Below are 24,604 nucleotides of genomic sequence, written 5' to 3'. Positions count from 1 at the left end.
TGTCTGTATTCTTTTTTTTCTCCACTTTTGACAGAATACCCTACTTTGAAACCAGTGCAGCTACGGGTTCCGAGGTTGACAAGGCAGTCATCACGCTGCTCGATCTGGTGATGAAGCGCATGGAGCAGTGTGTGGAGAAGACCCAGCAGGAGTCACCCAATGGAGGGGGCTCTGGAAAGCTAGAGCCCCTGCCTGCTGCTGAGAGAAAGTGTGCCTGTTAGACTGCATCGCTCCTCTGTAAAGAGAAGCCTATCTGTGGACAGAAAATAAAAAAAAACAAAACAAATTGTCTAGGTAAACAAACACAGCTAGCCATGCAGACTGGCAGCTGCCCTAGACCATGTAGGATTACAATTGGCCTCTCATGATTCCTTGACAGATATCTTGGGTATCATTTGTGAATATTTATGATACTATACTGTTACAGAAATGTATCCTTACCCCTTCTCCCATCCCTCCTGGAGTAAGATTATTTTTTGAAAAACACGACTCAGTAGACATTGAAGTGAGATCCTTCACTAAAAAAAAAACTTATATAAGAAGTTTATTTTTGCCATTAATAGTTCAAATATTTGTCTTGTCTCTTCGGAGGACTGGTCCTTCTGCAACCCCTGTATTGTCTGCCGTGACTTTCATGAGATGTGCATGACATTGCCTTTATTAGACATTCCAGGTTGTGAGCAAGATGGCGTGGCAGTGACCGATGCTGAAATACTGCCAGCAAGGTTTACAATATTTCCCTCATTGGGTTATTAGTTATATTGCGTTTCCTTTTAATAGAAAAGTTAGATGTGCATCCTTCTTGTTTCCAGAAAACTGGAAAGCTGAAAAAAGCAAGTAAATAACAGTTACATGCACAGATGATAATATTGCAGTGTTTTATTAGTTTCGTAATGACCAGGCTTCAGCAATCCAAACGTACTTTGACTAGTAGACCACATTACAGATTGTAGCTGAACCTTCAGTGCCAATTAGGTAACGGGCAAACATGGTTAACAACTGAGATACTTCATCAAGTCTCCAATCAAATATCTGGTTTTAAATGTAAATTACATAAATATGTCTCTTTGGCAGGAAAGTTTATTTTGCTATATGTCTGGCAACTGACAGAAAAGGGTGTACTCTAAGCCTGCTGTTAGCCATTTTTTACAATATGGGGTGGAATGAGCCTTAGTGCTATTCACTGATTAGAACCATTTAAAAAAACAAAAGCATTCAAATTATATATTCATGTAAGGAGATTGCCTGGAATAATTGCTGTTACTATGTGCCAAAAACTCTTTTTTTTTTTTTCATTTGGCCAATACATCATTATCTGCCTTCACACATGAACCTTTCCATTTGCAAAATACTTATATATATCACCTGGCATTGGTGATATTCCACATATCAGAAATAAGTTACAGCTGACTTGATGTATGGTTGTGTTACTACACTTTGAATGTTTCTAGTAACATTTTGTTACTTTTGTTTATTTTTTTTCATTTCTGGAGATATAGGAAAGTTATTAATGAATTGATATTTCTTTATCTGTTTTTCAAATAATAAATGTAAAAGGACAAAAAATCTATTTGCATTACCAGACGTCCTAGATATGTTATATCTGTTCTGTGTTTTTATGCATATTACTGTTTTAAGACTCAATGAAGCCAACATGACATTTTTGTGAATGTGGAGAGTATAAAATTATGAGTTAATGAAATCAAAATGTAAAACCTGGAGATATGATTGAAAAATAAACCTTAGATGGATTTAAAAGAGCAAATATTATGCATTGGATGTACTTGATTTTGCACTAGGAACAAGATTAACTTCAGTTTTATCTAATAAACTTTTTGCAGAAAACGGCGTAATACATTAAACATTTGTTGAAATTACAGTACCGGCATTTTTTAAAACTTTCACTGATCCCTTGTAATTCTGTAAACTGAAATAACTTCCTCTTAGTGCAAAGTTCAATACATCTGATTTCATCAGCATGGTAAGTGGTGCTTCATGCAAAGTGCTTCTAATGTCTTAAAAAATCACTTTATTTTTTGAGGACAACCAGATATTATAAAAAACATTCTCTGGATTGGATTTCCATCATTCTTTGAGAGTAGAAATATACGTGATGTGTTCCTGGGCAAACAATTCAGGTCGATTAGTCTTTGCAAGAATCATCGTTTTGGGATGGCGATTGAGAATACAGACCTACCAATATGTGCAACTATGGTATATAAAGTATATAGAAACTTCAAAAGTTCTTCGTGTTGACATCAGACACTCCAGCTAGAGTAGCCTTCTGAGAAGATTGTGTTAATACATTTCTGCAGTTCTCACTTTCCAGTTCTTTTTATGGAGGTGTCTTCTTCAGTGTCATGCCCTCTTGATTTTCATTTTTTTTTTAAATTTAAGAACCATTTAAGTTTTTGAATTCAACATCAAAAGTCTGGTATTTTAGGGCAGCAGGGCAGTGGTGAGCATTGCTGCCTCACAACGCTGGGGCCCTGGGTTCAATTCCTGGGGTGCCATCTGCATGGAGTTTGTATGTACTCCCCATGTTCATGTGTGTTTTCTCTGGGAGCTCCAGTTTTCCCACAGATCAGAAACATGCTGGTAGGTTTATTGGATTCTGGAAAAGCTTACACCGGGGGGAGTGTAAGGGAGTGTGTGCCTGTGTTTGTGACTGGCAACCCATCCAGGATTTATCTCCCCTTGCTTGCTGGGCTAGGCTCTGGCTCCCTGATTCGGAAGGAGCAGTTAGAAAATGAATGGATGGATGTCTGGTATTTTGTACATCTATAATAGGACTGTAACCAAGGACTGTTCAAAACTCAGTTAAAGGGTATTAGGGACCAGGGTGTACAAAATGTTTTCTGCACTAAAACAATTGTGGTTTTGTTTCTGTAGCATAATATCCTTTAATTTCTATTTTCATTTCTAGTCTGTATCTTTCATCTTGACATTTTAACACATTTCTGTACGCAGCTCTGTGTCAGATTGGTACCAAATAGCACAATGTGCGCATTAGTTTGAAGTTTGAGGGATGCTCAAGCTGTATTCATCACATTTCCAGGTACCGATGGAAATCTGACTCCTCAGTTTCCATTCAGGGACTAAATTAAAGGGTACTTGGACAGTTCCTCCAACAGTGTTTAGTGTTCAGGGGATTCTCTGTGTGGGACGGTTTCCATGTGTACTGTTTTACATGTGAAGAGGCTGTGTGTCTGCACATTTGGGAACACCATTCTAGAGCAGTACTTCCCAACCCTGGTCCTGGAGGAACATTCCTTGCTAGTGTAATAACCTACTTAAAGGATGTTTTTTTCCAATAATGTCACCATGCTGATTACTTCTGCTCTTCTCAGTTTTCTTCCCATTATTACTAACTAAACAGCTCATACGAGTTGATAAATCTCTTACAGGTGGAAATGACAGATACCCACAGCACTTTTTTTTTCTTCAGTTCAGTTTTCCTTCTTCTTTTTACCTTTAGTTTGCCTTTCAAGAAACACATCAAAATGAAGGTAGTTCTGAAACTCAGAAATTCATGCACGGTTAATACCAGTCATTAACCTTATCTGACCTTTTAAGAGCTAAAAGGAAATTTGAAGAGATTTCCCAAACAAAACTGAAATCAATAAGTCAGTGATTGAGAACTCTGCTGGTGCACAAACCGGGACCAGTTTCTGGAGGACCAGGGCTGGGAACCACTGCGCTATACAAGTAGATTGTAGTCACAGGGAGGGAAAGGAATCAATTATTCATTTACTTGTAAGAATGATGTAAAACATGGGAAATCCACCACCTTATGCATATCGAAACCTTCATTTGCTACAGTAGTTTCAGAAGCATGCACAGAAGGAATATCCCAACTCATTTGCAGCGATGTGACCTGTATGACCTAGCTGGATTGGGTAGTCCAATTTTATAACGCGAGGTTAAGTATAATTTTTTTTTCTTTCATTTAGAAATGTCATGATTAAAGGTCATTATTAATTAGTGCAGATGTAATTTACTCCATCAGTGACATTTGCAGACAATTTAGGCAGGTGCAGTCAAAAAAAACTGAGGAGGCATGGCAGATTTGCAATTCACAGCTTTATTACACCAGCCTAGCACTGAAACACTTGCACTCAAGTGAGGTGTCACCCGACACCTCATGCATTTCAGCATGCGAGTCTGTGTGCACCTTCTTTGTTCACGTCACGACTTTTCACCTAAACAGCATGAGATCTCTGTGCGTGATCAATTTGTACATCAGTCCTTTTCACTCACGTGACATCGAGTGGGATGAGACAGTCCACTTCACTTTCATGACAGTGAAAACCTCACAGGCTGCAGGGCCATTTTTCTTCTTGTTTAAGCAACGTGTCGAATGTGGAAAAGCATGGAAACTCCTCCACTGCCACAGTCTCCCAAATAATGCACGGAGCATCCTGTTTAAGAGTAAACATTTATGTTTCCTTTGCTGTTATCTCTTCGAGGTATCTCTTTTGCATGAATGGTTCAGTACTGTGCCGTGTAAGTATGAAGCCTACTGTAACTATTGGTTTAGGCACAGGTCTGTTTGTGAAATTTGCCAAAGCAGAGCTGCTGGGCTGTCTTGTTATGGGGTATCAGCACTTTGCTGAATTGATATTTAAAGCTGAAAAGAAGCGTGATTTTGAAAAAAAAACCTAACATTTCTTTGTTTTATGTCATCCTTTGGACTTCATAGCCATTCTTAAAAGTTTACATTGTCTGGAAAATCTCTTCTCCGTAATGTGCCTGTGATGCTGTGTGACCAATAATTTCATGTAAAAACATACTTGTAAGAGTTGTGACCTACTGAATATTTTTAATGCATCAGAATATAAAGTGAAGCAAAAAAATATATAAATATATACGTAACCATATGGCAGATTTAAAATTTTCATTATCTTAACAGAGAAACATTTTGAGCATTTGTAATGTTCTTTATGTATTTGAAGAAAAAATATGCTTTGAATATTGATGTGCCTGAAATTTCTTAAGTGTGTGCACTAATATTTTGCCAGGCTGTACTAAACGTATTTCAGTGCATCTTTAGCATGAGCAACCTGAGGATGAGCTTTGATATAGTCAGTGTTATATTATCTATAGATCTGATAAATGTATCCCTTTAATTTCAGTGGGTATCTGTTGTTCCCTACAGATGGCTGTTGCTTTGACAAAACATGATGTTGCACTGTTAAATAGTAAAATAGTTTTGTTTGATTTGACAACTTGATTGAAGGGTGTTTTGTGGCAAAGTATACACTTGTTGAATGTTTTTGAAGCACTGCAGTGCATTTCAGGATAAATTTCTACAGAGTGGGTTTTGCTCGTTCATGAAATGATTCGGATAGCATTTTCATCTCCAAAGTTGACTCACTCAAGGTATTTCTGTTTCTTTTTTAATCAAGCAAATAAAGTTTTAAAAACCCACTGTGCTTTTATGAAACAGAACTTTGTTGTGAATTACCAATTTAGCATACTGTATTTTTACAGCACCCATTATCACTGTGTGGCAGCACCACGGAATGTATTCTCACTTGTAAGTATGATAAATCTTAATCTCTAGCCACAGGGACACTGGCATGCCACATACATATGTCAGGACCCTTTCTATATATTCAGTGTTAAGACAAACAGACTTTGCCTGGACACCTAATGATGCAGAGTGTCATTTTTCATTCAGGGTTTTACCCAGCATACACACAGGGTGTGCACATTCTGTCCTGTTCTTTCATTATTAATAATCATTTCAGAGAATTAAATATAAGAATAGATGTAATTTAAGAGAATGAGCTACAAAAGGCCTCTTTTCAGCAAACTTTATATTAATAGCATTATTAGAAAGATGTCAGCTGTTTTCATTTGAATTTAAACCTTGTGGTTGTGTGTTCTTTATATATTCTGAAGATTGTTGATTCGTGTCCCATCTCTAATTCAGTTTGCTTGCACTACAGACTTACTTGCATTATTGACAGAGATATCTATTTGAGACTCTGGCAGACTTTATTGTGCAGATAAGATGTTCCTGCCTCCTTTGTCCAGGTGGGTTTCTGCACATTGGTGGTGGAGAGGAGTCCTCATTACCTGTAAAGTGCTTTGAGTGGAGTGTCAATACAGAATGTATTGTTTAGGATGTGCTCTGCACTCATACTACAGTGTGGCATTGTATAATGCTATCAGATGTGTTTGTGGTTGTTAGTAGGCTTAAGTCAGTGAAGGAACAAGTAAAGGTTTATTCCACGCTGCAAAGAGAAGAACAGAAAGATAACGTTTTGGCTGTGGAGCCTTCTTCGGGTGAGAGAAGAGAATGGCTAACTTAACTCAGTGAATAATTTTTTTTTTAGTGGGGTTTGTTTATAGCACATTGTATTCGCTCAGTGTGGAATGATTATATTTATAGGTACAGCATTATGATTTACAGAACTATTTTGGAATACTAAACTCCAATGTATAGACATTATTATTTTTTTGCTTATTTACTGTTATTCAGGAAAGAGGAGGCTTTATATCTACCATCTGTCTGCTGGACGTCCAGTTGGACATCAGTGGTGTAATTAGGACTGTTGCAAGCAATCGTGAAGTACTTCAGTAGAAACTTGTAAATAATTTTAAATCATCCAAAGCCACATTTCAGCGTGAGAAAACTTAGAAAGGAACATTAAATCTTAAATGAGATTGTTGTGGTATTAATAAACTTTCTGGAAAAAGTGTTGATAATTCAATTGTTTTTTCTTTGTTACTGAATAAAACATTTAAAACACAAGTCCATATTTATTCCTCCTGAAAGTTTTTGAGATGTTTTTGTTGGGATGGTTCGGACGTGAAAATTTGAAAAGGAAAGGTTAGCGATACTAGGATAGAATCAAACTTTGCTAAAAACATACTATGTTTAACAGTGTTGTATAACAATAATATTCTTTATACTAACATAGTCAGTACAGAATTACTGAGGGTCCACATATAAAGGGGAAACAGCTGAACTGTAGATGGTAATAGATTCTATATTAATTTGGTGTCTAAGGGTATCCTTATTATAAGTTGTATTAAAAATCTGAGATGATACATATTATTAGGCTAAGCAATTCAGACAGCCTTATGTGAAATATGAATGAATGAGACAACTACTTAAAATATATCTACAGAATCTAAATGTACATATTAAGCTTGTCAGTATTGGAAAAACACTGTAATGTCCTCTAATGCAAAGAATACATTTGTGAAGTTAAAGCTTTACGTCATTTAGAAAATAGCAGAATTTACAAAAAATGACTACCACTTTTGTGAACCAGATACTTAAAAAGAAAAATCTCTTTACACATATACTGTATGCAGTCAAATTAATGTTAATCTTCTGTCCTCAGTACTGTACTAATAGTACCAGTCAAAAAATAGTTTTCTGTTTTCATTCAAACATTCAAAACTGTTTCAAAAAACACTTTTGCAAAAACCCTTTAAACAACAGTATTAAATAAGCATAATCCTCCTGACTACCCTCTATGCATATCATTATATATTCTCTTAAACAAGAATAATTATTCAGCTTAGTTCCACTTCCCTTCTTTAACTACATTGCTTGAAACAAAATAATTTATTACCAAAGTTTGGGCTCCAATGCTACTTTTCCAATTCTAATATGTCCAGTTTTAAATCTTTCAATTCCAGCCTCCAAAAAATACTACAACTTCTACACAATGCAGGGTGAATTTCTTTATCTGTCATCATTATTTAATTGATTTTAAGAGTACATACATGACAACACAAATAACTCTGAAGTCAAAGCAAAGCTATTTCGTATGATCTTTATTCATCACTTTTCTTACTCTAGTTTGTACAGTAATTGGATATTGTTATTCCCAAATTTATAGCTGCATCCTCTGTGAGACCCAATATACAGTTAAAAACAACGCATGGGCTGACTTCACCTAACAGCTATAACAATCAGATGTTTAGAAATATTTTCTAAATTGTTTAAAGGGCTGGAGATTAGTTTATTTAATCATACATTAATACATTATAAAACATGTTTTTTGCATTTTTATATAGTTGTGATTATGAATACTGTTTCACAGGAGACATGAAGTTACTGGAAATATACGATTATTTGCATAGATGTGATCTACCTGGTTGTATCACTCGACAGCACGTGTAGACTACATTACAGCACATGCAGGTATTTCAAGACTGCTTATTTTCATAGAGTTTGATAGAACAAAAGGTGCATAAATCCTGGGTAACAACTGAAGCCTCACTTACTCCAAAAGGTTCCTTCAAATCCTGATGTCATGTGGCAAAACTGACACAAGGTCATTGAAAAACGTTTTTCTCCCAGAAAATGTACAAATTACTTCCACAACTTTTATTTTTCAGACAGTTCCTCTGATCACAAGTAACCTGTATTAGATACTTGAGGATGCACAATCAGTATTGACCAGCAGGATCAAAGAACATATTGCGTTGTGATACACACCCACGTCACTCCCAGAATATATGCATGCCATTATTAGCTTTACATCTTAAGGTAATACTTCATGACAACAGACGATGTGCTGCTGCTATTGGAACTATTGCAGGCTATTGATTTGAAGCAGGTTAAGAAGGGGAAATACCACCTTCTGACAGCTGGATCAATAATGTGTTGGTTCGCATTCATGCAGAGAAGGATTTAAAAATTGATTCATTGAGACAAATGGCAGTCTCTGATGACCTTATTTCTGTGAGGTTGGATGGTAAGCAATTATTCCATCAACCTGGCAACAGCCAAACTCAAATTATTTGCATTCTTCTGTACAAGGTTAGCAAATATCATTATCTGTAACACAAGTATGATGAAAGGATAAATTTGTGATTTGTGAAATAAAATCATTTTTTGTGGCTAACATTCTTCTAACATCACAGAGATCACTCCTTTTTCTTTGATATATATACTGTAGCTGATTTAATGCACGTGGCGTAAGACAGGATGTTTTCAGTCACTACTGACATTTTTTTTACAGAAACATTGATTTCTTCAGTAAATATATTCACAGTTCTTGAGAGCCTAGCCTATCTTTTACAAGTGTCCTGCTCTCTCTCAGCCCTGTGGAGCTAGATCTCTGTAAATAGGGTGGATAACCTTTACCCCCTTTACCCAGTGTCCTCCATTTTCCCCAATACACCATGAGATTGTCAGTACTGCATTAACCAGTTTGAAAATTTTAGCCGTTTTGCTGAGAGAACATCCTTATCTTTGAGGGAGGGTGCCAGCATTCCAAAATATGGAGCTTCAAAATGAGCCAGAAAATATTTCAGTGTTATCAATATGAATTGACAGAAATATTTTTACACCATATTTCCAATTCATTTTTTTGTTTGATAAATAGCCTTGTGGAAAGCTTTAGGGTAGACTGGTATAATGGTGCTGTATGCAAGGGAAAACTGCAGACAATTATTTTTATTTTCCATGTCTATATATAATGCAGTTTATATCCAGTATTCTATATTTCTGTTTTACATCCAATATTTTAAACTGATAGGGCTAGGCACATTCAAAAAGTAGTCCTCTCTTTGTGCCAGTCACCCAACACAACTATACTAAAATAATGTTCAAAGCAGATAAAGTTTTGGATCATTACACTTAAAATAAATCAAAGAGTGCTGGCTTTTGGCCTCACACCATTTGATTTTAATAAAGATTTTCATAAATGTATGCCCATGGGAGACACAAGACTCATTCGCAAGACATAGGATAACTGCGCAATGGCTTGTTAAGAGCAGGTTTCTCAGGCTGTGGTCCAGTTAGGCAAAAACTTTGCCTGTTACACCAAATCGTCATGACATTCAGCCGATTTCTGAATCAAAGTTTGTTTTACCAAGGCAACATGGGTAGAATTGAACCCGATGGCACCCAAAGGGACCTCCAGGATTATGTGCTTTTCCTTCCCTAGCTGATCAAATCAGTGTAGATTTGGGAGATGTGATGACATCTGTGGAGCCAGCCACAGTAATGGGCAGGACATACTGTCCACCCTGAGTTTAGGAGAAGAGAGAAGCAAGCAACAAAACCCCTGGAAGAATAGTTACAAAGCAACCGAGCAAGTTAAAAAGTGAATCTGACAGTCACATGGCTTCACTTTATTCACTTTATACACGTGGACACCCTTTATACAAGTGTATGCTGTGTCTCAACACAGCATGGGAAGAACACAAAAAATTCAGATGTAAACTAGGGTCTAAATTAGGACGTAGGTAAAATAATAAAAATCTGAGTTTACATGTTTTGGTATATTTGAGTGTCAAATAGTTTTGCAACAGGGAAAATAAGACCTAAATATCAAAATCACCCTTCTATGTTCATCAATGATGAGAATATGGATATCTTATTGTAGAGTGGGAGGTCTAAAATGGGTCAGTTCTCAGCACCTCTGTTCTCTTGAATAGTTGGCCATTCAGGTCCAGTCTATCTGTTTTTCCCATGGGCAAACATATATGAAAATGTTCATACAATCAAAAAGGGGGTAAGGTCAACAGGTGATTTTATATGGAATGACCTTTATTTAAGATGTCTTTAGCCTCTTGTAATGCCAGCAGATATATTCTTCTTTATGTTGAGTCAATTTGTTAAATTCGTTTTTTGAATAGATTTTAAAGATATTTAATACCTGGAATGAGAGCAATTCAATGCCCATCTTGGCATGCATCATGTTCTACAAATATTTGTATTGTTGAATAAATGGTATTTCCAAAAGATCAACTTCATGATTGCTTTTTATGAACCCACCATCTGTGTGCACATCTCTTGCAAAAAAAACACCCACCATTTTTTTCTATAGCATATGAAGGGACTGGCAAACATACAGACATTGAGTGAAGAGCTGGAGCAGATGGTGATCATTTTGAATATGTGATACTGAAATGCACAAATCATTCTATTACCAGAAATCATTTAAATTACAATTAACAAATAATTTATGAAGTAAACCCCTTCATAAAAATATTATGCTCCACTAGTAAACTGTCTCCTTGAAGCAAAGGCACTTTACTTTATATGAGTGTAGTTGGGTAAATGTTTCCTTTCATTCTGTCGTCTTGAAAATTAAATATGTACTAATGAAAACTCCCATCAAAAATACATATTTTGTTGGGTCAGCATGTGCACATTGGCACCTCTGCGTCCTCCATACTCAATTGAGCTGAAGGTTTAAAACAGTTGTGCCTAATCTTATGTGACTGAAACACCAACAGAGACCTTCTTAGGTTGCTGACTGGTCCAGAATTCCACACTGTACTTCAGTTCTTTATTCTGTTAAAACAGTACATGCAGACAGATTAAATCAAGCATGGAGATTAGCTAATATCAAAATCTATAGTACAATATTTCCTTCAGATTTGCTGTCAGATGTATTATGTTATTCAAATAAAAACTGAGATTCGGTATACTGTACCCCACAATCACAAAATGTGGGTCCTAATAGTATATTTGGAAAATACAATTCTTTTTACTGAGAACCTTTATCATTTTATTTAAGCACAAAATCAGCAACATAAACAGCACAGTGAAACAATTGCTTTGCAGAAACATTGCAGAAACATGATAAACTATTATTTCAGTTTAAATAATAAAGACTGTGAATAAAGAAAGCATAAAATTCACCACTTACTGTATACTGTACCCCCCTTGAACTTGAACTTGAACTTTATTGTCTTATGTAACCGGTACATGTACTCGTACAATGGAATTCTTACTTACAGAAAGTCTCGATTGTTGAAACAAGTGTAAAAACACGTTTTTACACTTGTTTTAACAATCGAGAGACTCGAGAGACCCATAACTTTTGTGAGCAAAAATTAATGTTAATCTGTTACTATTGGCCATTCCCCATTTCAATAGCCGTGAACAAAAGACATTACTAAGACAGACTAAATCATTCCACAATTTGACAAATGCTTTAGGAACAGCATGTCATAAATTAGAAAGACTTTGCCTATGTTTAAAAATCAATAATGGTTTAGTGGAGTTGTATTAAAACAGTAGTAGGAATATAAAATGTAATATGGAAACATTAAGGCGATGTGTTGTCTCATAATATCCTTCCACAAAATATTTAGTTCCAGGGCACTTCTGCACTAAAGCAAGATTCATCCTTCTTTAATATCAGATTACTACTGTACACAATGTGGAATTCCTCAGTTGAGAAACTTGAACATCTGTAATTGGTAATAAATAATGGCATTTACATAGCATGTTTAATTCCAACAAAGGATTTTACATATAGAGGGGGACCTAGCCTATCTACCACTGAAGTACAGGCACCCCTTTGAGCGATACACAGCAGCCATTACAGTCCAACAGCATCTCTACACAGTGAGTCAAGTGAAAAATTGCTTCACCAATTTAAATAAGGGGGGACATACAAGGGGTAGGCCAGATGTTCAAACCCAGAATGAAATTTAGCCAGGGCACCAGGATTAAAAACCACACTCCTTCAAAAACTGCCATGGGAACCTTAATGACCAAATAGTCAGGAACATTGTTTAATATCTCATCCAAACTATGGCACCTTGGTAACTTGGTAACAGTGCTTATCCATATACTGTATACTGTATATATGGTCTAATTTGAAACACCATCCAGGTTGCTTTCATTAGAGTTACTATGCAATCCTTTTAAGCCTAAAGCAACTCTTTGTATTTTAATTAAAAGAGCAAAGCTTTCCAATATGTTCTGAGTTAAAGATTAATGTTTTAACAAATCATCCCCTCAGAGGAGATCATGTTATCAGATGGGTTTTGTTCTGTTCAATATGTTCTTGTTCAAATTGTTTATGGGACTAGTTTGCTCTTATTGGTTCACCACTGTGCGGCTTTCTAATTGTACATAGTATGTATAATAATGCTAATGCCCTGGATTTAGTTAGATCAAATACAGCCACAAGACAAGGAAATTGCATAATCATAATCAATGACCATTATCTGAGGAGCACCATTTCTAAGTAGAATGTCTTTAGACATTAAATAAATGTCTTTATTCTGTATTATTGTGATTCTTGTGTTATCAAACATTATTTTATACTTTTATGATCTAGGTTTACTTTAAGCCTTTTCGAACATCTAGGATTAGGCTCACCATAAAGCATTGTTTATAATTTATATATTCATTCCTGGGCCTGGAGGGCCACAGTCAACCTGGACTGATACATAACTTATCATCTTCAAGGTGAGTAAAAACATAGAATCAGTGGTAATATTGTCCAATTACGTGAACAACTGATTAAAGTGAAGTTATTAAGAGTAAAGATTGGAAAATCTAAAAAAACAATGGACTTTCATGATGAGGGAGTGAAAATTAGTGGTTTATAAAGTGAAATTATGTTGAAGTTGACATGGAATTCTGAGTCACAAACATGGCAAGTGTAGAGAATTTTATCATGTTTATCTGCATGTTCTTCATGCTTTTCTAAAGTTCTATCTTGGCCTGGTACAATACATTGATGGTTCTCCTTCTAATCAAGCAAATGCTAACGTACAGTAGGTATCATAAGTCAAGGAAAAAAAAACTGGACCTTCTTTAGTATTACTCATTTTGTTCAAATCCTGCTTAGTATTGTGCAGAATACAATACAATGAAATGTGTTCTTTCACTTTTTCAAACCTCACCTTTGCTTCCAAGGAGTGTAGTCTTTCAGTAAGAGTCCATACAGCATTGTCTTGTGCCGAGAGCTCCTTTTTCAGCTGTTCTATCTGAAAACATTACACTGAGGGTTTGAAAACTGATTACATTACAGAAAAAATGGAACATGTTGATGGCTCCTTTAATATGCTAATTGAAAAATAATCTATTGTTCAGATATCCCCTTTCTTTCTTTCTTAGCAAAGAGAAAATAAATGTCAAGGATCTTTCGGCTCCATGAAAGCACATTCATTAGAATATGGAAAGGAGACTGTGAAATATGTCAGGTACAGTAATTGTGTCAGTCCTGTCTAAGCAGAAATGAAGCCATATTCTGTTCCATTTACAAAATACCATTTAGGAGCATAGTTTCATCCTACTGAACTGCAGTAGGGTGATACTGTAAACTGTTGCCCTGAGCAGTGGGTCAGCTTTTCATGCCAATAAATGAGGGGTGTTAAATCTTGATCCTGCTGGACCACTGTGCCTGCATAACTCTGTGAGTCCAGTATAGCTCTAAACTGCCTGTGGGCTGTAGATTTCCAGGACCATGACTCCTGTGCCGACCTCTTAATCACTCATCTAGATCTCAGCAACTCATGCACATCGGTAGTAAATAAATCCTTCGAAGTATTTCTGAATTGTAATTTTATTCCATAATTTGAGTGGGTGTTTAAGTGCTTTTCAGAAATTCTTAGTTTTCTTAATATGTAGTCATCAATAAACAAGACGCTGGAGATTATGAGAATCAGTGTTTGCTTTGCTGCAAACCTTCTGCTAGATTTATTTAGCACACAGACCTAGCACATACTCTCATTTTTTTTACGCTGGGGATTCAAAACAGAAAAGAAAAAGCTTTAACAGTCTCACTTGCTGTATGTAAGTCCGCAGCTTTCTGTTCTGGTTAAGGATCATGTCATCTAGGTGATGGATCTTCTCCTGGAGGGTACTCACTTCTGTAAAGCAGTTCCTTAAACTAGAATCAAAGTAAAAACAGTGAACATGGAACACTGTGTGGTGCAGTACTATTTTCAAATGGCTGCCAGCATTAATATGGTGTATCCTATTCTAATAAACATGTTTCATTGCCTTACTTCATGACTATAAATTGCCAATTTCAAAAACAGGGGGTGAGTGGGATTACATTATGTCATTGTAATTTTTATGCAGGACTATACTGAATATTTTTATGGAAAAGCACAATTTTTATTTTTACTACTATTTTTATATAGTAGACTATTGTCTTATTTTTAATACTATTGTTTGTTTGTTTTTTACAGTCAAGGAATGTGTATTTGTGATCACTGGATTAATATGAATAACAATATAATATTCATTATATTTTTATATATTTTAAATCAGTGAGCCAGTTTCAGAGGCTGCCGTGGATCCAGAAGAGTTTTACATTTTATGGACAAAAGAGACCAAGATAACCTTTACCAAAGTGAGGAAAAGGGCCTTATCCGTGAAGCACATTGTAGCCTGGGCATGCATGACTGCCTCTGGAACTAGCTCACTCATTTTAACTGATAATGTACTGTACAGTAACTAATGATGGCACTATACTGTAGGAACAAAAATAGCTCTAAACACTATTTGTTCATTGCATGATCAGTAATGGATTTGTTCTACTAATAAATGGAATCATAAGGACAGCTTGCCCTCTTTATCACAGGTCATTCATACTATGTGAAATAACCTTCACCATTTCTTTGACACTTCCACCAGAGCCATGATTCTTGAAAGGAATAATCATTTTCTCAGTGGCTAATGGCTCCTTCTCTTCGTTAAAGATCTGAATGGCCTTAATAAGACAACAGCTCAGTCTGAATCTTAGTCTATAATTAGTTTCAGCTGCTTGGTTTGAGCGACTACTTTAAATTCTGTATTTTATAAGGATATAACAGTATGATTTGTACATTTAACACTACATTTCATAGAGTTAATTCTCAGTTGATGGAGGTTATTTTGTACATTTTTATAACTGTTGTTGTGACAATGCTGTTTACATGATTTCTGTTGTTACCTTCCTTTGTGGGTTTTGCTTAAAAGGGAGCACCTACTTTATTCAGGTGAAACAATTCTGTGGTGAGCAATTAATAACATTTACTATTTAGCACGTCTCACAGAGTGCACAATATGAATCTCACTGCTTGAATTAATCAAAGAGAGTGCAGGATCATGTCACCCATCAAAGCAAATGTACATACCTCTCTGCTTCAGGAATGGGGCTATGATTCAGTGACAGCCTCCATCTGGTTTCATGTTCTATTAAATCTCTTTTCTTTGTCAAAACGGTCTTCTCCTGCAATATGTTACAACACACCAAACTTAACCTACAGGACACAAGCAGAATTCTAATATTATTTCATTATATTTCCAGTCACAAAGTCAGGAATTCTTACTATTTTTTTTTGCAATAACATCAATAAGTCTTGGTTTTCAGAAGAAAACTTCACAGTAAGGTAGTGCACAGAGAAAAAATACTGTTTTGTCAATACATCAAGATATACGTCTTAATAACAAGTTCTATTTAATATTTTAGATTAGTAGTAAATTGAAATGTTTGAAATGATGGTTGGTTTCAATGTAAAAACAGATTTTGCACTTGCCTGTTCCATCCTTCCCACTAGTTTTTCTATCTCTGAGATTCTCTCTTCCTTTTCCTGAAGGTTTCGTTCCAAATTGTGGAGGTTCTCCAGGCTTCTTCTTAAATTCTGCTCCAGATCTAATGCCCAACCCTTACCAGAATTAAAAAAGTAAAAAAGACCATGAAAATGCAAAATGCAGTAACATTATAAGGAACAGCTGCAATTTCACAATAAACGTCTTCTGAGTTACACCCTAATATCTGGTGGATGTTTCTATTTTAATGTGGTTCACAAAGGGAAAATCGTAACTCTAACCCATATACAAGAACATTTTTGTTTTCCATTAAATTTGGTATTCCAAGAGATAGTTCTTTATCTGTTTCAAAGGGAAATCTGAGGCTCTTCAGATCAGTGAGTTTTCAACTTTCCGTTTTCAATAACTACTTACAGTAGCTCAACTCTTGGTTGATCAAGGACACAATGGTCACAAGCCAGGACAAACCACAGCATGTGACTCCAGTCCACACGGGGACAATTTTGAGACACCACAGCCTGGACAGCAGATCTGTGGTCTGTGGGAGGAAACTAGAGGACCCAGTGAAAACAGCCACGGGGTCAGAATGGCCACGGAGAGAACATGCAAACTCCACACACAAGGCACCCCAGGCTGGAGTCATACCCTAAGAACTGTGGGGCAGCATCGCCAACTGACCCTTAGCTGTTTCGCTCAGCAAGTCTCTGCTAAATTTCAAAATGCCCTTTTTCTTAAATATATTTACAGAGAATGTAGTCAGCATAATGAAATACCTATTTTGTCCAATGGTAGTCTGAATGAACAATAGAGGCTAGTAACAGCAGGGAGGTGAAATATCCCTTGTTGTACACTGCTGTGCACATTTCTGTTTGTTTGCGGACAGTGTTAATGGCTCGCGCCTTTCATGAAGGGCCAAGAGAAATGACACATGCTACCTGCAATGTCTGCTTCTCCTGGACGTGTCTCTCCCTCATCTCTTCTGCGCGAGACTGGTAGGTGTCAAACAGCCTTCTTGCAGCATCTCTCAAGGCTTCTGCTCCTGCCTCTCGGGATGCTTCGAGCTAGGGCAGAGGATAATGCCATAGGCAGAGATAATTACCCCCATTCAGGGGGTGTTCTGATACACCTGCCTACTGCGACTGGTACACATATTGTACTGTGAACTTGGGTTCAAGATTTTCTTATTGAAATACAGCAGATTTTCCCGCAGCAAGATTTCCGCTCCTAAAGATTCGATTTTTGGTATGTGTTAAGCTTTAACATTCGCGTAACGCAAATAGTTATGCTGTGAAGAAAGAAGAAAATAAAGTACCAATGCGATGTGTTCTTCCAGACAGACCTACTGTATTTTACATAATATAAAGTGCTAATGAAGAACTGCACCTTCATTTTTTCTGCCAGAATAATGTATGCACAGAAATGCAAACAACATAGCAGTGCTCTCTCAACACACCATTTACTCTGTGTGAAGCATCAATGGAAAATAAATATTAGACCTTAAAGCTATGAATAATGCTAATGAGTAAAATAAGACATATCATGCAAGCAAAATTCATTTTCAATATTTACTAGTATTGTACTGTCCACCCTGTAAATTCTCACTTTCCCATTTCTCCCATCAGGGTCTCATTCTCTGCTTGATGCTCCTTTTAAAGGCAAATGTAATTACATGAATTTGAATAAATGTGCTGTTGCTCTCAGCAAACGTTCCATCTGGTTTAACAAGTCTTGCTAGAACACTGTGACAGTCTTAAGCAAATTGTCACAATATCCACCTCATTTGCAATAGCCCATTGCTTAAGACTTTGGTTATGACTGTTGTATTGCACTGGCTAAGTGAGGCTCACACACTTGTTCTGCTGACACTTCCACCTGTCAGACCCATTTACCTTTTTGGCATGCTGCAAGTTCTGTAGTGCTCTACAAGAGAGGTAGCCCTGGTTCTTGTCTTGTCTGTGTCTTGCTGATGTTACTGCAAGCTTGCAGACACCTGGCATCTCTGCCATGTTGCTGTTTGAAATACCTGGGTCACACTTGGCTAGTGACGTAACACCATATACCGTACAGTCATTCACTTTTTTGGATATAACAGGCTGGATAGGACGTCTGGATCATAGAGTTAAACCAGCACTTGGGCAAATGCCTTATGGGCTTTAGTTAACAAAGACAAAACAGCAAGAAACAATTTTAAGATGACTGCTTTAACACATTTTTCCTAAATAACTGCAACTTTCTTTATGTGTATCACATTCTTAGCAACTGAGGAAAGGCTCCAACTTCATTCAGTGCACCAGAACAAAGTCAGCAGGTTTACCTTAATCTCCAGCTCCTGGTTCTCCATAAGAATATGGGAGAGCTGCATTTCTTTGACTTTGAGATCTTCAAGTACTTGATGGTGTCGAGTGGAAAGACTGCTCCAATTAGCTGGGACATCTCTCAAGCAATGAGTCTGTGTTTCACAAATGTAGACAAAAACAAAGGAAATCAAAGCCTTTTTAAGTTAAGCTTTCATAATCCTTCAACAGATAAGAGAATTAGAGTTTACAAATGAGAGGAGATACTTTGGCCCATCAAGTTCATTTGATTTCTAGGTAATTGAGCTGAAAATCCTACACAGCCTTTTCTTGAATGACACCAGGCTATCTCTTTTGACTAAATTACTGTTCTAGACCCTCACACAACCTTTTATGTAAAGTAGTGTCTCATGTTTCATCATAGCAATTGTGCATAGCAAAAAATCCATTAAGTTGACTTACTGTCTCTGAGGTTTTTGAAAACTTGAATCAGGAACCCTCACAGTCTTCCTGTCACGACTGTAAGCCCCTCCTCTTAAGGACGCTCGGGCTCTTTCATGTTTGTCTTTGATTTTTTTGCGCCTGCCTCCAGTTCCAGCCCCCATCCTATAAAAGCCAGACACTCCTACCAATCCAGGCTCAGCTTTGGAAGATGGACGCCCGGAAGCCTGCCCACCCGCGAGTCCAGGAGAGGCTCAACGGCATAGGCTTTGCAACGGCGTCCTCACCATCTGGGTCCAGGGCTGGGAGCGCCTGGCCCTGTTACCCTTTTATCCCCTCGACCCTTCGCCGGATCCCACTCCAGCTTTTAACTCCTGTCTTGTCTGTCATGGATGGATTACCCGGCTCTGGACTTTTGATCACCCATGGATTTTCCTACGGACTCCCTTTGGACTTGTTTGCCTTGGCCACGCCCCCCCCCCCCCCCGTTCGTCTGCTTGCCCTGTTCCTAGTCTTCTTTCCCCATGTTTGCTGCACTCCCTTCCAGATTTTATTGTCTGCAAAGGGTCCTGAAAAACGCTTTGTGACACTTCTCTGTTTGAGACTAAAAATGTTAATTGTTTACACAGACTTGTATGTAATAGAAGTAAGGCTTTTTGGTTTTTAAGTAGTAGGTTACGTTTTGTGGATCCTTTTTATGGATGGATAATACATTAGCATTCACAAGTTAGCTGGTATAACTCCTGTCTTGAATGATCACTGGAAAAGTATTTTCCTTAAGTACAATTGGTAAAATACCATCAAGACACTACAGATTCCTGTATCTTAAGTGCTTTAATGCCTGCAACACCTGTGTTTTATTATTGTTTAATATACAATGTCTTTCCTAAGTTTCTGTATTGTATTACTTCCCCTGATATTTTTAAAAGACTCAATTGCTCCAGGTTTTGTGCCAGGTAGGTGCGTCTTGCTCCTATTGCTTCTGAGACCCTCAATTTATCTTGGTTAGGTTCCTGTGTCCGAATGGTCCTTTTGATGTATAGGACTAAACCTCCACCTCTTCTGTCTGTCCTGTTTCTTTGCAGATCTATGTATCCACTAACATTGTATTTATTACCATCATTCTCTGTTAGCCATGTTTCTTTTATTCCAAGTTATGGATCACAATAACATCCTGGTGTAACTTCTTGCATTTTGCCCCTAATTATCTGGTCATTTAATTGATTTATTTTCCCAGTCCCATTCCCAATTCCAATTTTTATGATCTTAAATGAGATCTTAAACACTTCTTTACCAACACTTATCCTATCACCTTCCACTACTATAAATGTATCTTCCTTGACTTCTCGTTTTTACATTTTTACATTTTATCTGAAGCAGAAATGTGCTATATAAATTAAAGGTCTAGCTGCATTACTGTTTGTTTTACCTGCTTTGACTTTGTCAGTACTTTGTACTATCAAATCACATTTACATTATACCTTTGGTCCACTTTTCCATCCTTTACACCCTTCCCTTTCATCTTCAAAAACTTGTATTTTTTCCAGTGCAGAGCGGATCTAAAATGAAAGACACAGCAGCCACAATTATGTTAATAATTATTATCATAATAATTTTAATTTTCACGTGAGCCTAAAACATACTCTTCATATATAAGAGGTCAGTCTGTCAGCAAAATTACTATAAATGTTTGGTTTTTTAAAAGACCAAAATCTTCCAATCAGTGTCATTAGCCCTTACTACACCCTTATTCTTATTATTGGAGGTAAAAATCAATTACCAGCTTTTCAAATGAAGACTGTCATTGTACTGTATCTTAGTTTACCTTTCTAATGTAGTTAGTCTCCTCTCTGATATAGGACAAGGGGCTGTAATACAGACTGTCTTCCTGTCCTGGGGCAGAATCACACTCCAGCACTACCAGGGAAGTCACTGCAGCCTGAGAACAAAAGAGGACAATGGTGTCACGAGTCAGAGAGACTGTCAATTTGCTTTCTATTTTCTGAAAAATAAATTATTTTAATTCTATGGGCACATACATCTCTCCTTGCGCTTGGAACACGATCCTGTGATGTAACCTGGGATCAGCAGGTGTTTTGTTTCTTTCAACTTCAGACACCCTCACCCAGGTGACCCATCTGAAGCTGATCAGGCCAAGACTGTGTCCAGGTGGCATCAAACTGATCCCCGGATATCACTTCAGAGCTATCTTGAGGCTTTCTCTGCTGCCTCTGTGGCCGTACTGATGTCTCTTATTTACCCTGTGGTGCCTATCATGCCATAATGCTTGTAGAGGGACAACTCTGCAAATCCCTACTTCAATGGGTACACACTAGCCAGCCAGCCCTTCCTGCAAGAACCACTAACAACTCCCTAGTACTTAGCCCTCTTTCCTCAGTTGCTCTCCAGCTCTAATTAAAATCTTGGCTTGTTTGGTAGGAAAGAAATACTTGCTGTTGCTGATACCTGTGCAGATTTTATCTGCAATGATCTTAAGGACCTGGTAATGACTCCAGCTGTAAGGTCCATCTCTCGGCCCTTTTTGATAGGTACTAAGAATATGCTCTAGTGTTCCTTTCCCTGGGAGCAGTAGACAAGTTGGATAGTCCACTTAACTCCAATAAAACGGTATGAGCTAGGTAGAATATTACACCCTGGATCAGGAACGTGATGCTCTAATTGCTATATGCACGACCATGAGATGTTCTAGTCATCATGATCAGACTCCCTTTAGCATCAAAGTTGCCAGCTCTCTACTCCTAATCAGCCATGTACTATCTTATTGGTGGCTATCGCACACCTAATTTAGTAAGAGGGCCCTTAGACTGCAGATCTGTGGCCTTCACCAGCATTGCCAGGGCAATAAACGTCTGTGATGATTCCTACTTCCAGTCTATGTACTGCAACTTTGGACTCCTGCATAAGCAAGGTATAAAGCCAAAGGTGATCACAAGAACTTGTGAAAACAGTTCACAATATTGTAATATACAGGGTGTAAATCAGTATTCCAATGACTAAAGAGTGAAATGCTTCACTGTAGCCCTTCTAGGCTGTGCACAGCAGTGATCTGTGTTTCCTCCCAATCATTACAGCACTGTTCCCACTTTGTATCATGATCTAATCAGCTCTTGGTTGCTAAGCAAAGTTGGGCCTTGTCTGTGTTGCGATGGGAGTCTTTAAGAAAAACCAGGTACAGCAGCTGCTGTAAAGGAGTTGATGGACCAGTGGGTGACACCTTTCTCATTGGTCTAAAATTTCTAAACCGGAGTCCCATTGTGGTGATGGGGGGACACTGTGATGTAGCAGGTATCTTTCTTGAGATGAGACAGTAAACCTACTGTAGGTCTGACTACTTGTTCTTTTAAAATTCCATGGCACATTTGGAAAGAGACTGGGTGTTAAACCTGGTGTTCTGGTTCGATTCCACTCTAGGCTTGTATAGTGTCATCTCCCTTAAGTTCCACCTTAATTTAGTGAACAATTTCTCAGTCTTATACCTGATCTGCTCTGTACCTGTCTACATTTGAATAGCAAATTATTTTACACGTAAAGTTACATGATACTAATGTGTGTCTAAAGCAAAAATGTCATGTGTAGGAGGGCTCAGTCCAAAGATGGATTGTTTAAATAGCTTGAAAGGCCTTTGTATAAGAACTAAAATCTTAATAACATCCCTGGTTAATGAAATGTCCAACTAGTATCCAATATAAAACTAGTATCTAGATTTCAGAATGATTATATTAGCTTTCCGCATTTCAAGATGTTACTGGTAAAAATGTTGTGGTATAACATTTTACTCTTAAGTCCTTGAAAACACGAATATTTCTGATCATAATATCTTGTTCAGGAGGAATGTTGCACTGCAATCAGTACGTATATGTGAAATAAATGCAGTAGATGACCCAACAATGTATGTATAAATATGCAGGATGTTATTTACACAGTATACACATGTAAAGGGACAAGTAATAGGTTTATTCCATGCTGAAAAGAGAAGAAAGGAAACACAATGTTTCTGCTGTGGAGCCATCTTCGGGCATCAACATATGTAGTTTTTATGCATTTATGCTATAGCGATTGCCTTGCAGTCGCCTTTCAAACCATGAAACAGTGCTGTAACAGTGCATTTATACTGTATTACAAGATGCAAACAACTACCTCTTGTCAGAAAGCTATTAAGCACTGTAAACATCAGATTAAACAAAAATTAAAAACAGTACTATTACATACTTGTGCACTTCAAGTCTAAAATAGGCAGTAATAACCACACAGTATACTGTAACAGACTGTAAATAAGCTATATCAAAGCTCACATGCTTTATCAAAGTTAACTTTTAGCATGTCAAATCCTACAGTACATCAAAAAGTGACAAGCACTTACCATAGCTGTAATGATTCTATTTTTGTAAAGCAGTTCTTCAGCAATAATCCTGGGCTTGCAATGAATAGGCTGTGTAATCCAGTTTTAAGTAGAAGGTGTTCAGTCTCTCTGTACGAACTGCACCTGAAAACCAAGATATTAGTTTCACACCTGACAGCCTCTCAGACACTTCTGGCTTGATCTGTGGCCAGGTCTCATCTTGACCGGTGGAAAAGATCAGTTTGCAGCAGGGCGCATTGACAAAGCTCAGTCCCAAATGTGAGTGCACACTTACGCAAAAGAAACTGTAGACGAAGGAATATGTGTAAAGGTAAAGCCCATCCCAAGTTGCTCACTGTTTTGAACGTCTATGGGGTGTGGTGCAGACTGAATCCTATCAGTATCTGGTAGCTTAGCAACAAATGTGCAGGTCTGTTCCTAATTACAGCAAACAACAACTCCTTCTAGATACTGTAGGCTTAATTTTAGTATGTAAGTTTCTTCCTTCTTTCTTCTCTTTTCAGCATGGAATAAACCTACTACTTGTTCCTTTGCAGTCTATGCATGCTGATGCAGCTGCCCACCTGAACTACTTAATTTTAGTGTTACTGCAGGTGACTGGAAGCACATAGCTGTATCAGTACTGTACGTGAGCAAAGCGCATTTTGAGTAGTTCATTTTGGTTAAATTCTGAAGTTATGACTACGCAAACATTACTCACGCAGAACTATTGACACAAAGTGAGGTTGTCTACAGAAATGTCTGTTTAGCTAAGCACACTGCCGGCAGGTATCTTTGATCTAGACTCTGAATGTTTAATCATCCAGGTGTGACAAAGTCATTTTAGAAGACAATGTAATTTAAAACTGAAGGAAAACGTGTACATGAAATGGGGCCTAGATGAAGAGTGTAAACTAGGTATAATAATAAGTGTAGTACAACATGGATCTGTTCAAAGCATGCTGCTCAAATTAATATATTTTAACGATCTTGGGGCTCAGGTATCCTGGATAAACTAAGGATCTAATTGGAAAATTATTTTAACAAGGGGAGTAGCAAACACTCTAGGACCATAAAAGGAAATAGAAAGTCACTATTTGGGGGATTATTAATCTGACAATTAAATGAAACTCTTCCATATGGATAGTCTTCTGGAAAAAAATATGCAGGAAATAATGAAACACAGACTGTAACCAATTTGTTTCTATTAGGCCTGATGGTAGAATATGCAACCCCAAA

At 37.3% G+C, this 24,604-nt stretch overlaps 2 protein-coding genes across 5 annotated transcripts in view; one reads left to right on the top strand and one right to left on the bottom strand.

The window, feature by feature from the left end:
- Window positions 1-6,768, top strand: part of rab27b (RAB27B, member RAS oncogene family) — a 66,624-nt gene extending 59,856 nt beyond the window's left edge. For all 4 annotated transcript variants that reach the window (XM_088911576.1, XM_088911578.1, XM_088911577.1 and 1 more), the window contains exon 6: window positions 35-6,768. In XM_088911576.1, coding sequence (XP_088767702.1) covers window positions 35-221 — 187 coding nt within the window. In that variant the 3' untranslated portion in view covers window positions 222-6,768. The remainder of the gene's footprint in view (window positions 1-34) is intronic.
- Window positions 6,769-11,145: 4,377 nt separating this feature from the next.
- LOC148837397 (coiled-coil domain-containing protein 68-like) lies at window positions 11,146-23,652 on the bottom strand. The gene is made up of 10 exons (XM_088911574.1): window positions 23,387-23,652; window positions 20,831-20,944; window positions 20,487-20,564; window positions 18,585-18,719; window positions 17,206-17,331; window positions 16,258-16,386; window positions 15,856-15,950; window positions 14,516-14,621; window positions 13,633-13,716; window positions 11,146-11,278 (listed from the first exon to the last, which is right to left on the bottom strand). Exons 1-10 carry the CDS (start codon window positions 23,387-23,389, stop codon window positions 11,198-11,200), a joined length of 951 nt encoding a protein of 316 aa, XP_088767700.1. The 5' UTR covers window positions 23,390-23,652; the 3' UTR covers window positions 11,146-11,197.
- Between the last annotated feature and the right edge of the window lie 952 nt (window positions 23,653-24,604).

The sequence above is a fragment of the Atractosteus spatula genome, chromosome 3 (assembly GCF_055471065.1).
Source record: "Atractosteus spatula isolate fAtrSpa1 chromosome 3, fAtrSpa1.hap1, whole genome shotgun sequence".
NCBI classification, from domain to species: Eukaryota; Metazoa; Chordata; class Actinopteri; order Semionotiformes; family Lepisosteidae; genus Atractosteus; species Atractosteus spatula.
The sequence above is the reverse complement of the archived record's forward strand: the minus strand, read 5'-3'. Positions and strand labels throughout refer to the sequence as shown.